The sequence below is a fragment of the Typopeltis vanoorti genome, chromosome 1, assembly GCF_054136105.1.
Source record: "Typopeltis vanoorti isolate ZY-2024b chromosome 1, IOZ_Tvanoo_1.0, whole genome shotgun sequence".
Lineage (NCBI taxonomy): Eukaryota > Metazoa > Arthropoda > Arachnida > Uropygi > Thelyphonidae > Typopeltis > Typopeltis vanoorti.
In genome coordinates this window covers 179,773,298-179,788,812 of record NC_143549.1, presented here as the reverse complement: position 1 = coordinate 179,788,812, position 15,515 = coordinate 179,773,298, and the positions used below count along the sequence as shown (strand labels likewise).

Sequence of the window (15,515 nt, the reverse complement as noted above, 5' to 3'; positions counted from 1 at the left end):
CATTTCAGCAATGAAATTTATATAGAAATAGGGGATCTTAAAGATCCAACCTTATTTCAAAGCAGAATACATGTAGGTACTTGGAAAGTTTCAAAATTTTGACCAAAGGGCTTGTGAGAATATGATCCTTAGTACTGGAATTGCCTTAGCTTGCACTACTGACTAGAAAGCTTATTCTCATAAGCTCTCTAGTCAAAATTTCCAAGGTTTTTATATATATTTAGCTTTGAAATAAGGTTGGATCTTTAATATTCCCCATTTCTATATAATTTACATTGCTGAAATAAAGTATTGGCTCTAAATTTGATTATTGCTATTAAGCACACTTTATTTTATTTATTTATTCGTATGGAGTTTCCTCCCTATTTCTCCCCCGTCCCTACTGGGGCGAGTTGAGCCCCCTCATGGGGGCTAAGTTTTTATGACTGTAGAACCGTGTGTGTTTACGGGGCTAGTTTGCCTGCTTGCGGGATGAAAAACCCCAGATAAACTGGTAGCAAAAACTCTGCAGTCCACGCCCAAGACCGGCTAACTTAGCTATGGCTAAGGAAGATCTTTAAGCTCCTCACGTTGTCAACAGGAATCGAACCTAGGACACTCCTTCCCCAGTCCCCAGGCATATGGTTGCGAAGCGCATAGCCACTAGGCTAACCGTGTGAACATTAAGCACACTGAGAGTTCACTTATGAAAAATACAACTCTGACATAGAATTGCATTAGTATCAAATGAGTTTTTACTCTCTTAAGGTTTAAACCTGGTCTCAGAAGAGAAACAACCAGCTTGAAACAGATGGCAGGTCAATGAAACCATTATCCAATGCATTAATAAAAAGTGACTATAAATGCCACGGCAGCACCCATGTCTTTTAAGCAGTGCAAGCTAAGGCAACTCTGATGCTGACGATTGTATTCTCATAAACTCTTTAGTCAAATCAAAACTTCCCCTATTTCCTTAATAATTACCTGTAATTATGTTTCTTTACTACTATACCAAGAAAAATTAATATTTATGCAAAAAACTTTTCTTTTGAAAGGGATTTTTGTGTAAATCATCTCTACTCTGTTAATTATATCATACCAATTCTGACACTGAACTATTAAAATCAAGAGTCCAAAGAAAGATTCTGCATGACTTATTTTAATTCATTATGTTTCCATAGCTACTGGTGCATTTTCTGTTACTGCTACTTCTATATCCTCTGTAAGTTTTCTTTCAGACTTCAATCCTGGACAGGCTGAGAAGATAAACAAAAATCTTATTTCAATATGAATAAATAAACAAGATCAATCAGAGCAACCAATTCATAGCAATCAATGTGAGCACTTTAATCCCTAATTTTGTGAACTCTTACTTCTGCAATTAAGTACAATTTAAAATTTTTTTTTTTTTTTTTTTTTTTTTTCCAAATTATAGTGAAAACAACTTGTGCATTATAGTTAAACACTGAAAAAACTTTAGGGATTTTTATTTGTTTTGGTATAATTAAACTCCAAACTACTGCAGAACACCATGAATGAAAAAAGTTTAAATCCACAGCAAGAATGAGCAACTAGATGCAAATTTGACTCATTTTTTTTTTTTTTGGTAATAACTTCTGTAATTAATTCATTATTAAAAAATTATGGAAATAATTTTTTAATAATGAACTGAAAACTAAAACTGAAGTTTTAGTTTCCAAAATATTTTAGTAAAATTATGGATTATTATGTTATTATATTAAGCATTATTATAGTAAAACTTCAGTTTAATACAAACCAAAATAATTATCTGATGTTTCAACCTTAATATCTAGGTCATTATCTGGAGTATACCCATATGATGCTCATTTTCTTTTTTCATCTACAACTGTTTAATTTGATTTCATTTTAAGAGAAGCATTCTTTCTTCCTTTCAAATGCAGAGTAACTTTTTTTTTCAAAACATGCTAAGGCAGTTTTTCCTTTAGTAAGCGTCAATTCTAATTCTACTCAAAAAATACTAAAATTTTTTTGTAACATACTACAGTGATGATCTGATACAAACATTGCTCACACAAAAAAAAAAACATATTTGCCAAGATCTCTAATTTTTGATATATTCAAATATATCAATAGGAGGAGTTCCATAAAGTGATTGTGTTTTCTTAAAGTAACGATTTCATTTAGAAAGTTACTGCTTTGTCCAGCCTGCAGCCACTTGCCAGCCAACAAAATCTACGCCATGGGCAAGCATATTTATTGAGCCCTGAGCTTAGCTGTGCATTAAGTCTTGCATAAAAATTTATAAGATGGCAAATGGCAGAAATTAATATGACAATCATTTGGTGATGAAAGTTACAGGACATGCAGGATAGTTCTATCATTTTAAAGATAAATGAACATTTGTTAAAATGAATCTTTCATAAAATCTTTCTTGAAGTAGGGTTTTAATAGTATGTCAAGCCATTTTAACTGAAGATTTCAGGATGAAACAAATGCCCAAAGTTTTATATCTCTAAATGTAAGAGCTGATCAAATCCGAGGTCTGACAAATAACAGACCAATCTGAAAAAACTGGGAACTAGTCATGAAAAATATCCATACATCTTTAAAGATACACACCAGAGGTCACATCTGAGATGAAAACTCTGAATATAGTTCTGTGTGTCTTGCAATCCAGATTAATATTAATGTATTATAATCTAGTAGTGTGCATATCTGTTCAGTTATTCTTCAATATCAGATTACAAAAAAAAGAGAAAAGACATCTTTGAAATAGCTCTTCAGAGTACATCAGCAATCTTTGTTAATGGCATATCTATTAGACACAAAACAGCCAATTTCTTCCATCCAAACTTACTAAAATCTTATTTACAGCCTGATAAACCAAAATACCTCTTAGATCCATGCTAATAGACTTGGGTTTTTAATCCACTTATGTATATACAAGGACAGCTAGGAAAACATTTGCAATTTCTTGGGCCAGCCATGCTTGTGCTGATCCTTACTTTGCTATACATTAGTAAAACAAACCTGGAGAAGTGTTGCAATAACAGGTTGGACATATGGATAATAATCATCAAGTCAAGAAAGGTTCAATATTGCCATCTCAGAAGACTTTACCTCTGGGATAGCATTCCAGCCATCAAAATGAATGGAAGGTATGTTTTGCATGGTTATAACAGGTAATGCACACACTGTCCTCTCCAACAAAAGGCTCTAATGACCATGACACGCCATTAATTTAAAACACGGATAGCTGTGATCACCTTCTGCCTCTAGCTTTATGATTAGCATGAATTTTATTTTGTCAGACCACTATGAAAACATTCCTGATAAGTTTTATTCCTTAATTCCTTTGCAAGAGATGACATTTTCAAAGTAAGCACAAACCTGTAAATATTCTGTTTATGCAGTTCCAGGCAGCACACTGATTTCAATGATGTTGCTCCAGATATCTGTTAAAATTCTTGGTGATAACCTACATTGCTCACCTATTTGCAAATCAACAATTTACAAACTGCTCTGCAAATAGGCGAGCAACATAAATTAACAGTGTTTATTTATCCTTATCAATGCATGCTTTTTTGTTTTTGTCATTTCTGGATAAGGATTATCATAAAATGTCTTGATTAATTATGCCTACTAAAGTTACTGTGTTTATTTATAAATGTTTTCAATGAATAGCCTGTACAGATTAGGCCTCTCTGAAAGTCACGGATATTACTATTTCTGTGACTTGCAGAGAAAGCCTAATCTGCAAGTCAGACAGTGCAATGGCAAACTGCCTCTGTACAAGCTTTCATACCAAGCATGATGTGCAAATTACTCAGTTACAGCATATTTAATCGGCAGTGTTATATTAGTCTATGACAACGGCAACTTCCAACTCTTTTTTTAATTCAGACAAAGGACTTACATTGCTTTCAAAAAACTATATCAAAAGTAATAAAAATATACCGTACCTTTCACTTTTTGCTCCTCCCTCTGTCTTTGCCTCTGCTGTTTTAAAATTTTTCTCCTCTTCTTCCCAGATAATGATACTGGTGCAAAAGGATTTGTCCTAATGAGTAAAAAAATTATATTTTAAGCAATAATAAGAAAAGAAAGTGTTAATGGAATATTTAGTGAAAATGATATTAAGCATAAAATAAGAACTCTTTTGCATTCCTATTCAAGAATGTGACAACTGCTATATCTGTATCTACTTCATTAGGATAGGGCTAGTAACATATCTCTGACCCTAATTATAGCTCTGATGTATGACACAGAGTAATGGTTGCAACCATTCAAACTACACCATTCCAACTAGTGACTGTTTACTATATACTGTACTGTAGGTGAAAGTAGATGGCATTGAACAACAATGGGTTTTAACATTTATGCAAGTATACCTGAGAAGAACAAGCTAAGTTCAGATCAAACAGGGATTGTCAGGATCAGATTTTCACTTTAAGACAGATAGCTAAGAAATTATAGGAATACAAGGATCAGTTTTAAGTTTTGTAGACCTGGGCAATGCATATGACAAGGTTTTAAGAGAAAAGCTGTTCACAATGCCACAATTATATGTTATAAATGGGACACTATACTAAGTATAGTGTGAATATACTAAGTATATTTAAATGGTTGCATTGTAAGTCAGTAGTTAGAAACGGTTTTGATGTATTGGATTCTTACAAGGATTCCCATTATCTTCACTATGATTCACCTCCTATGTGGATTACAATATGAAGAAAAGTGGCATTGAACCTGATATCAAAACTGGAGGCCTTAATCTCGGCTCTTTACTTTATGTGCATGAAGCTATCTTCTTCTTCTTTAACCTTCTGGTTCTGCCCACTGCTGGACGAAGGTCTCCCCCATGATTTTCCAGATCACTCGGTTTTCTGCCTCTCCCATCCATCTCACTCCTGCAATTTGTTCCAGTTCATCTCTCCACCTTCTTCTCGGTCTTCCTCTTTGTCTTGCTCTATCCATTGGCCTCCACTCTGTTGTTTTTCTAGTCCATCTCCTGTCACTGTATCTGGCAATATGGCCAGCCCATCTCCACTTAGCCTGTTTAATGTATTTTACAATATCCATGACACCTGTTTGAGATCTTATCCAAATATTTGTCTTCTTATCTCCTAATGTTATTTTTAGCATACTTCTTTCCATGCGATGTTGTGTTGTTCTCAGTTTTTTGTTTAGGGCTTCTGTTAAAGTCCATGTTTCTCCTCCATATGTTAGGACAGGAAGTATGCACTGGTCGAAAGCTTTCCTTTTTAGACTGATAGGGATGTCACTTCTGAATATGTCTCTCATTTTCCCATAAGCCATCCATCCAAGGTGAATTCTTTGTTCAATATCTTTTCTTTGGCAATCCTCAAAGGATAACAATTGGCCCAAATATACATATGAAGTAGCTTGTTCTATTTCATGGTTTTCAACTTTGATAGTTCTATGGTTTATGTATTTATTCATCATTATTTTTGTTTTTTCTCTATTTATTTTTAATCCAATTTCTCTCGAGGCTTCATTTAGCTGATTTAGCCTTTCTTCCCGATCTTCAAGATTATCTGCTATTAGGACAATATCATCTGCAAATTTCAGATGATGCAGCCTTTCTCTATTTATGTTTATTCCTTTTGTTTCCCAATCAAGGCTTCTAAAGACTTCCTCTAGTGCAGCTGTAAATAATTTGGGAGATATGCTGTCGCCTTGCCGGATGCCTTTTTGTATTGGGAACTTTTCACTGTTTTTATATAATTTAATTACAGAAGTTGCATTATTGTAAATATGTTTTAGTGTTTCAATATGAAATAGAACAAGCTACTTCATTCAAACCAATTTTAACTTATGGATCTGAGAGCTGGGTCAGAAGCAAAACACTTGACCAAAGACTAGAGACCGCAGATATGAGAGTCCTGAGAAAGATTAGAGGCGTGAACAGATGGCATCAATGGCAATATCATATTAAAAATGAGGATATTAGGAAAGAACTTGACATTGTCAGCATCCAGGAATGCATTAGCAGAGCTAATCTCAGATGGTATGGTCACTTAAATAGAATGGGAGAGGAAAGATTAGCAAAACAAGTGTTCTCTGCCAGGTTGGCAGGAAAACGACCCAGAGGAAGACCAAGATATAGGTGGATTGATACGGTACAAAGTGCCTTAGACGATAGAAATATAAGATCTGATAATGTTGGAGTCTTGACAAGTAACAGACTGATTTGGAGGAAAATTGTAGATAGGAAGTTAGTAATGATGTAATTTTTTCATGTAGTACTGTCATATCCTGTACACCCCTTGAGGGTACATGGCAGGAATTTGATGATGATGATGATGATGATATATGGTTTCTCAATTCCATGGGTTTCAAGTGCTTTTAGTGTTGCAGATCATGTTTTAACTGAATCAAATGCTTTTTCATAGTCTATATAAGCCAGACATAAGGGTTTATTGTATTCAACTGATTTATCAATGAGCTGTCTTAATGTGTGAATATGGTCCAAAGTATTGTAATTCTTCCTAAATCCAGCTTGTTCACAGGATTGCATTCCCTCTAGTTTAGATTTTATTCTATTATTTATAATTTTTGTGAAAACTTTATATATGGTGGGGAGTAGGCTTATAGGTCTGTAGTTTTTAATTTGTTCCTTACTGCCCTTTTTAAAAATTAATACTAGAAGTGAATTGTTCCAATTTTTCGGAATTTTTTTCTGTTTTAGGCATTTATTAAAGAGTTTAGTCAGCTGTTTGATGACAGGGCTTCCTCCCAGTTTTAAGACGTCTACCATAATTCCATATTCTCCTGGGGCCTTTCCATTCTTCATTTCCGACAGTGCTATTTCCACTTCACGTTGTAAGATCTCAGGAGCATCATGTTCTTCCTCACTCAAGTTATCCATAGATGATTCTTGGATGTCTCAGTCTTTGTCTTCAAAAATTTCAGTATAAATCCCTGAATTCTTTTGATTATTGTGTCTCTATTTTTTTTTATAAGTTCACCATTTTTCCTCTTACAAGTTATTTCCTTTGTTCCAACTGATAATGTTCATCTTAGGACCTTCATATTACTATTGTTTTCTATTGTTTCTTTAATTTTCCTAGTATTATACGATCTAAGTTCATGTTTCATCCTTTTATGTATAGTTTTACAAATTTTCGCATATTCTATTTTATTGATGTCATTCAAATCTCTTCTTTTCTTCATTAGATCTAAGGTTTCCTGTCTTAGTATTTCCTCTCCTTGGTGCCTTTTTACACCTCCTATTTCTAGTGCACAATTCAAGATAGATTTTGTTAATATTTCATTAGCATCATCAATGGTAGTAGCAGTGTTAATTGGTGATTCCATAGATGATTCTTGGATGTCTGTCTTTGTCTTCAAAGAATTCAGTATAAATCCCTGAATTCTTTTGATTATTGCATCTCTATTTTTTTAGTTCTTTTAACTTTTTTTAGTTCATTTTTGAGTGATTTTCTATAACAGCTTTTATTGTGGTAGAGGTTTTGTAGCATCACTAAATTGGACTTTTTTCTTATGAGCTTATTCCATTCCCATTTTTTGTTGATCCATACTTTTGCCCTTACTAGTCTGTGGCCACTTCCTGTGTTAAATCTATTAAGCACTTCAGTATTATTTATTATATATCTTCTGTTGGAGAGGATGAAGTCTATTTCATTGTAAATTTGTCCATTTGGGCTTCCAAGCCCATTTTCGGTTGATTTTCTTCTTGAAAAAGCTGTTCATAATAAAGAGGTTATTTTCTTCTGCAAATTCAATAAGTCTTTCTCCTCTTTCATTCCTCTGTCCAAATCCAAATTTACCGATGGGGTTCAGATGGTCATCTGCTGCTTCCAAATTTGGCATTAAAGTCACCCAATATAATTATGTAGAATTCTTTAGAATTATTGAATGTGGATTCTAATGTTTCATAAAAATCTTCTATCTCTTCATCTGGATGGTCCATAGTTGGGGCATATACTTGTATAATTTTCAGTTGGTATCTTTCATTTATGAAGAGACTTAGTTCAGCTATTATTGATGTTATTTTATTTATTAGGAATCCTACACCACCAGTTGAGTTTCTGTCACATTCACAGTGGTAGAGTAGATGTCCATCTTTTAATCGCATGAGAGTTTCTTCTTTCCTTCTTATCTCTGAAAAGTCCACAACGTCCCATTTTATATGTTCCAATTCCTTCATCTCGGCTCTTTACTTTATGCGCATGAAGCTATACTTCTAAATAAATCCCATACAAATTTACATGATTTCTTAATTAAATTGAATAACTGCTTTAATGAATGCAACATGAAAATCAGAAAAAAAAAGACCAAACTGTGAAAATAGGTAAGAAGACAAAAAAACTAAGTACATTCATATGGAAAAACCTACATAACAAAATTTCAGTTATTGAGGCAAAAATGTTAGTGAAGATGGCAAATTAAATATAGAAACAAACAACAGAATTAGCAAAACTTGTGTGATCAGAAGTCAATGAAATAAATTTATATTGAATAAGATTGAAACTAGAACACTAAACTAGCAGTATACAAGACTATTTCAAGCAATTTTAACTAATGGATCAGAGAGCCGGGTTAAAAGTAAAAATTGATAAAAGACAGGAGACAATTTTTCTGAGAAAAATTAAGGGAGTAAACAGATGGCATCAATGGCAGAATCATATTAAAAATTACATTAGAAAAAACCTGACAATGCTACAAACACATACTAACAACTCAGCCAAATCAGGCTGGTAAATGTTGCTAACGTTCTCAGGTTCTTCCTAATGTAATTTTTAATATGATTCTGCCATTGATGCCATCATTTTACCCCCTTAATTTTTCTCAGAAAAACTGTTGTGTCTCTAGTCTTTTCTCAAAGTTTTACTTTTAACCTGGCTCTCTTATCCATTATTTAAAACTGGCTCGAAACAGTCCTGTACACTTTAGTGCTCTAGTTTCACTCATATTCACTATAAATTTATTTCTTTGACTTCTCACCATACCAGTTTTGCAAATTCTGTTGTCTATTTCTATATTTAATTTGCCATCTTTACTAAAATTTTATCATCATCATCATTCGTCAAATTCCTGATGTATACTGTCAAGGGGTGTACAGGATATGATAGTACTACATGAAAAATTACATCATTAATAACTTCCTATTCACAATTTTCCTCCAAATCAGTCTGTTACTGTAAAGACTGCAACATTATCAGATCTTATATTTCTATCTTCTAAGGCACTTTTAACTGTATCAATCCACCTATATCTTGGTCTTCCTCTGGGTCTTTTTCCTGACAAGAAAAAAAGAAAACTTTTTCCTGTGAAAAACACTTGTTTTGCAAATCTTTTCTCTCCCATTCTGTTTAAGTGACCATATCACCTGAGATTAGCTGTACTAACACATTCCTAGATGCTAACAATGTCAAATTCTTTCCTAATATCATCATTTCTAATATGATACTGCTACTTCTAATCTTTCTTAGGACTCTCATATCTGTAGTCTTTAGTCTTTGGTCAAGTGTTTTTTTTCTAAACCAGCTCCCAGATCCATAAGTTAAAATTGGCTTGAACAATGTCTTGTATACAGCTAATTTAGGGTTTAGGCTAATTTCTCTCTTATTCCATATAAATTTATTCAGTTGACACATTCCTAGATGCTAACAGTGTCAAATTCTTTCCTAATATCATCATTTCTAATATGATACTGCTACCCCTAATCTATCTTAGGACTCTCATATCTGTAGACTCTAATCCTTGGTCAAGTGTTTTATTAATAAACGAGCTCCCAGATCCATAAGTTAAAATTGGTTTCAACAATGTCTTGTATACAGCTAATTTCTCTCTTATTCCATATAAATTTATTCAGTTGACTTCCTACCATACCAGCTTTACTGATTCTGTTGTCTATTTCCATATTTAATTTACCATCTTCACTAAAAATTGTGCCTAAGTAGCTGAAATGTTTTACTTGTTTTATAGGTTCTCCATTCATTTCATATTTTCACTGTTTCTGCTTATTTTCATTGTCTTTGTCTTTTTAATGCTGATCTACATACCACATCTATTACAACAGTTATTCACTTTAGTCAGGGAATCTTGCAGACTTGTAGCAGATTTATTTAGAAGTGTAACATCATCTGCATAAAGCAAAGAGCTGATATTAACACATCCAATTTTGATATCAAGCTTTCCTTCATAAAATGATCCACATAGATAATGAATAACAGAGGAGATAATGTACATCCTTGTCTGACACCAGATTTAAAATTAAACCACCTTCCAGTACTTTCTTCAATTCTAACAGCTGACTTACAACTCAAAAAAAGACTAAGTATTGCTTGATATAATGCCCCATTGACACCAGTAGTGTTTTGAATACTTCTCTCTTGGCACCTTGTCATATGTATTTTGCAGATCTACAAAACTTAAATACAGATATTTGTTATATTCCTATGATTTCTCAACTATCTGTCATAAAGTGAAAATCTGATCCTGACAGCCTCTATTTAGCCTGAATCCAGCTTGTTCTTCACCAATCTTCCCTTCTACAATGCTTTTCAACTGTTTCCAGCAAAGGTTGGTAGTTTGGTAGAGCCTCTGATACTGGCTCACAAAAAGTTAAGCAAGTTTGAGCATGGTTAGTAGTTGAAAGGGGTTCACTTTACCTCAAATGAGTCTTTGCACTCCCTCGAGATGTCACATAATAATAATAATCTTGCATATATCTTACCAGGAACACTCAGTAGAGAAATACTCCTGTAATTCTCACATTCAGTTTTATTTTCCTTTTTATATATGGGTACCATGAAAGCACTACTCCAATAATCTGGAATTCGTCCCTCTGTCCAGGCCTTCTGAACTATGCAGTGAAGCCACTGTAAGACTTTTATACCTGAGCATTTCTGGTTGAATATCATCTACTCCTGCTGCCTTTCCAGATTTCAGGCTTTTGATGGCTTTTCCTACTTCAAGTATGGATATGTATTCTTCACTGTCGGCCTGATGAATGTTTTTTACCACTGTGCTGTCATCACAGCTTGTTTCATTTAGCCATTTTTTGAAGTATTTACTCCATACTTCAAGATATCTTTTTCTACTGTTTTCATGTCACCTTTATCATCTCTAATTCCATTTACAGCACTCTTTCCTCTATTTCTGAGCTTTTTCAACAACCTCCAGAATATCTTGCCACCCTCTTAATATTTATTTTCTATGTTCTTACTAAAGTCCTCCGATGACTTTTGTTTAGCTGGATTTACAGAGTGTTTGGCTTTCTTACATTTGTCAGTGTATTCTCTAAGACACAAACTGACTTAATTTTGCCAATTAATAGGCTGCAGTTTCAAATCCTGATGTGAGCAGGATGTTTGATTGTCTCTAGGTGGGAGATGAATGTCATCATCTCCCACCTAGATGGAGCACCATCATGCTCATTGGAGGTCTGAATTGGCTTGAAAAAGTTCCATGTTTGGTCTCTAGAACAGGGTTTCAGATTATTTAAAAAAAATGAATTAAAAATTGATAAAAGAGAAAAAAAATGCTTGGCCCAACCACAGTACAAAATGTACTTCAGCGTTGCAAATAACCTTTCATGAGTGGAAGCAACATAAAAAAGCATTCATGAATGTATGAGCAGGGCTAATCTAAGGTCGTATAGTCACTTAAACAGAATGGTAGAGGAAAGATTAGGAAAGTAGGTGTTTGATGGCAAGAAAAAGAGAAAGACCAAGATGCAGTTAAAAGTGCCCTAAAAGATGAAAATATAAGAGCTGACAACATCAGCATTCTGGTGAATAGACTAATTTGTAGGAAAACTGTCTATAGGAAGTTTGCAATAAATTTAACCTTTCTATGTAGTACTATAATAGTATCCCATACACCCTCCGAAGGGTACACATAAGGAATTTGATGACTAGAATTTTAAATTAACTTTTTTACATTTTAGATATTATAAATTTTCACAAAATAGAGGCTCTCAGGATCAGATCTTCATTTTAAGACAAATTGTTCAGAAAGCATGGGAATATAACAACGATCTGTATTTAAGTTTTGTCGATCTGGAAAAGGCATATGACAAGGTGCCAAGAGAAAAGCTATTCAATATGCTACAGTTATATGGCATCAATGGGAAATTATATCAAACAATACTTAGTCTTTATTTGAGTTGTAAGTCAGCAGTTAGAATTGAAGGAAATACAGGAAGATGGTTTAATGTTAAATCTGGTGTGAGACAAGGATGTACGCTGTCCCCTCTGTTATTCATTATCTATATAGATCACATTATGAAGGAAAGTGGTATCATCATCATCAAATTCCTGACATGTACCCTCAAGGGGTGTACAGGATATGATAGCACTACATGAAAAATTTACATCATTACTAACTTCCTATCTATAATTTTCCTCCAAATCAGTCTGTTAGTTGTTAAGACTCCAATATTATCATTATCAGGGCTTATATTTCTATCATCTAAGGCACACTGTACCGTATCAATCCACCCATACTTTGGTCTCCCTCTGGGTAGTTTTCCTGCCAACCTGGCAGAGAACACTTGTTTTGCTAATCTTTCCTCGCTCATTCTGTTTAAGTGACCATACCACCTGAGATTAGCTCTGTTAATGCATTCCTGGATGTCAATGTCAATTCCGACAATGTCAAGTTCTTTCCTAATATCCTCGTTTTTAATATGATATTGCCATTGATACCATCTGTTTATGACTGTAATCTTTCTCAGGACTCTATACAATACAGTGTATAATTTAGTGCTCCGACTAATTTCTCTCTTATTCCACATGAATTTATTCAATTGACTTCCTACTACACCAGCTTTGTTGATTCTGTTGTCTATTTCCATATTTAATTTACCATCTTCACTAAAAATCGTGCCTAAGTAGCTGAAATGTTTTACTTCTTCTATAAGTTCTCCATTCACAATGCAGTGATATTTTCAATGTTTCTGCATATTTTCATTGTCTTTGTCTTTTTAATGCTGACCTTCATACCATATCTATTACAACAGTTATTCAATTTAGTCAGGGAGTCTTGCAGAATTGTAGCAGATTTATTCAGAAGTATAACATCGTCCGCATAAAGCAAAGAGCTGACATTAACATCTACAATTCTGATATGTTTAATACCACTTTCCTTCATAATGTGATCCATATAGATAATGAATAATAGAGGGGATAATGTACATCCTTGTCTCACACCAGATTTAACATTAAACCATCTTCCTGTACTTCCTTCAATTCTAACTGCTGACTTACAACTCAAATACAGACTAAATATTGCTTGATATAATGCCCCATTGATACCATATAACTGTAGCGTATTGAATAGCTTCTCTCTTGGCACCTTGTCATATGCCTTTTCCAGATCGACAAAACTTAAATCAGATCTTTGTTATATTCCCATGCTTTCTCAACTATTTGTTGTAAAGTGAAGATCTGATCCTGACAGCCTCTATTTGGCCTGAATCCAGCTTGTTCTTCACCAAGCTTTTCTTCCACAATTCTTATCAACTGTTTCTCAAGTATACTTGCATAGATCTTGCCAGAGGAATACTCAGTAGGGAAATACCTCTGTAATTCTCACATTCAGTTTTATTTCCTTTTTTATATATGGGTACTATTAGAGCTCTACTCCAATCATCGGGAATTCGTCCCTGTCCAGACTTTCTGAACTATGCAGTGCAGCCACTGTGAGACTCTTATACCACCATACTTCAGCATTTCTGGTCGAATATCATCTACTCCTGCTGCCTTTCCAAATTTCAAGCCTTTGATGGCTTTTTCTACTTCAAGTATGGATATGTATTCCTGACTGTATGCCTGTTGAGTGTTTTTTACCACTGTGCTATCACTGCTTGTTTCACTTAGCAATTTTTCAAAGTACTTAACTCCATACACCAAGGATATCTTTTTCTCCTGTTTTCATGTCACCTTTATCATCGCTAACTCCTTTTACAGCACTCTTTCCTCCATTCCTAAGCTTCTTCAACAACCTCCAGAATATTTTGCCGCCTTCTTGATATTTATTTTCTATATTCTTGCCAAAGTCCTCCCATGACTTTTGTTTAGCATTCTTGCATTTGTCTCTATATTCTCTAAGAGCACAAGCTGACTTATTTGACAGGAACTTTTGATATGCTTTCTTCTTTTCCTTCACTGCCTCGTCAACTTCCTGTGTCCACCATGGAGTTCTGATTTTTCTATCCTTGCAGACAACTTCACCACATGCCTCTCTGGCTGAAACAATCAGGGTTTTCTTCAAGGCTTGCCACTGAATCTCCAAGGTTTGGTTCCTGTTCTCAAACTCTTTCATTTTTTCTTCAATAATCTTTGTGTATTTTAGTCTACAGTTCACATCCGAGAGCTGCTCAACTTTTATTTGCTTTAAAACTTTCTTACATGTTATTCTTTTCAATATGAAATTCAATTTTATCCTGCTCAAGACTAAATAGTGATCACTTCCAATTTAAAATCCTCTATACACTCTTGTGTCCTGCACCAGGTAGAAAACATTACTATCAACAATAACATAGTCAATGAGACTTTTCTTATTCCTAGCCCCTTCTCTCTATGTGTATTTGTGCACATTTTTATGTTAGAACATGGTGTTAGTAATAACCAGTCCATGTCCTGAGCAGAAATCCAACAGGTATTCACCATTTTTATTAGCTTTGCTCTTTTCTTCATTTTCCCAAAATATTTTTGTATGTCTGACAACCATTTCTTATTCTGCTATTTAGATCCCCAACAAGGACAAACTTTTCCTTTTTTCATTGTGTCAGTTGCTTTTTCTAAATCATCAAAAAATTCCTCCACCTCTACCTTAGTAGAACCTTCTGTGGGACCATAGGCACAAATAAGTCTCATTGTCCAATTCCCCATTCTGATATTTGCCCACATCACTCTACTTGCCATTCAAGAAGATTAGCCTCATATTTTGTGTTGAATACTATGGCTACTCTTTCTTTTCCTTGATTGTCATTGCCTGAATATATCGTTTTGTATTTATTGCTCAGAAAGATCTCACCAGTTTTGCCTTTTTTGTTTCAGTCACCTCCTATTATGTCGATCTGGTACTTATATAATTCCTCAGCTAGCTTCATTTCTTTGCCATTCAGGCTTCTTATGTTGATAGTACCGATCTTTAACTCTGGTGATGTTGAGTTTAGGTGTGCTTTCAGGTTTGTTCCAGTTGCTGACTTTTCGCTGTTCGCCCTGGTTCCTTGGCGAAAACAACTGAGGCCTTGTGTAACCTGGCGACACCCCACCCAGCATGAAATTTTGTCATGTTGTACCATCATTTTGTATATTGGTTTAAGCCAATAAGAATACAATTTTGTCGGCTAAATCCCAAATTGGCAGCCCATCCTTGTTCGTTCAGTATCCAGGTTAGATACCCAACAGGTGCACCACGAGAAGGTGAGGATTGAACATTAGATCAGAAGCCCTCTTCTGTTCTCTGCATTCCTTTAAAGGCTATCTAGAGGTCTCCTCTCAGTTATACAGCTTTGACCCTTAAGCACCCCAACTGTATAATAAGAATTCTTA

General features: G+C 34.4%; 1 protein-coding gene across 2 annotated transcripts in view; it reads right to left on the bottom strand.

Annotated features, from left to right (window-relative positions):
• Nucleotides 1-1,122: 1,122 nt before the first annotated feature.
• LOC150110677 (uncharacterized) overlaps nt 1,123-15,515 on the bottom strand; it is a 31,498-nt gene continuing 17,105 nt past the window's right edge. For both annotated transcript variants that reach the window (XM_090395584.1, XM_090395578.1), the window contains exons 3-4: nt 3,924-4,021; nt 1,123-1,235 (exon numbers count right to left, since the gene is read on the bottom strand). In XM_090395584.1, coding sequence (XP_090251710.1) covers nt 1,147-1,235; nt 3,924-4,021 — 187 coding nt within the window. In that variant the 3' untranslated portion in view covers nt 1,123-1,146. The remainder of the gene's footprint in view (nt 1,236-3,923; nt 4,022-15,515) is intronic.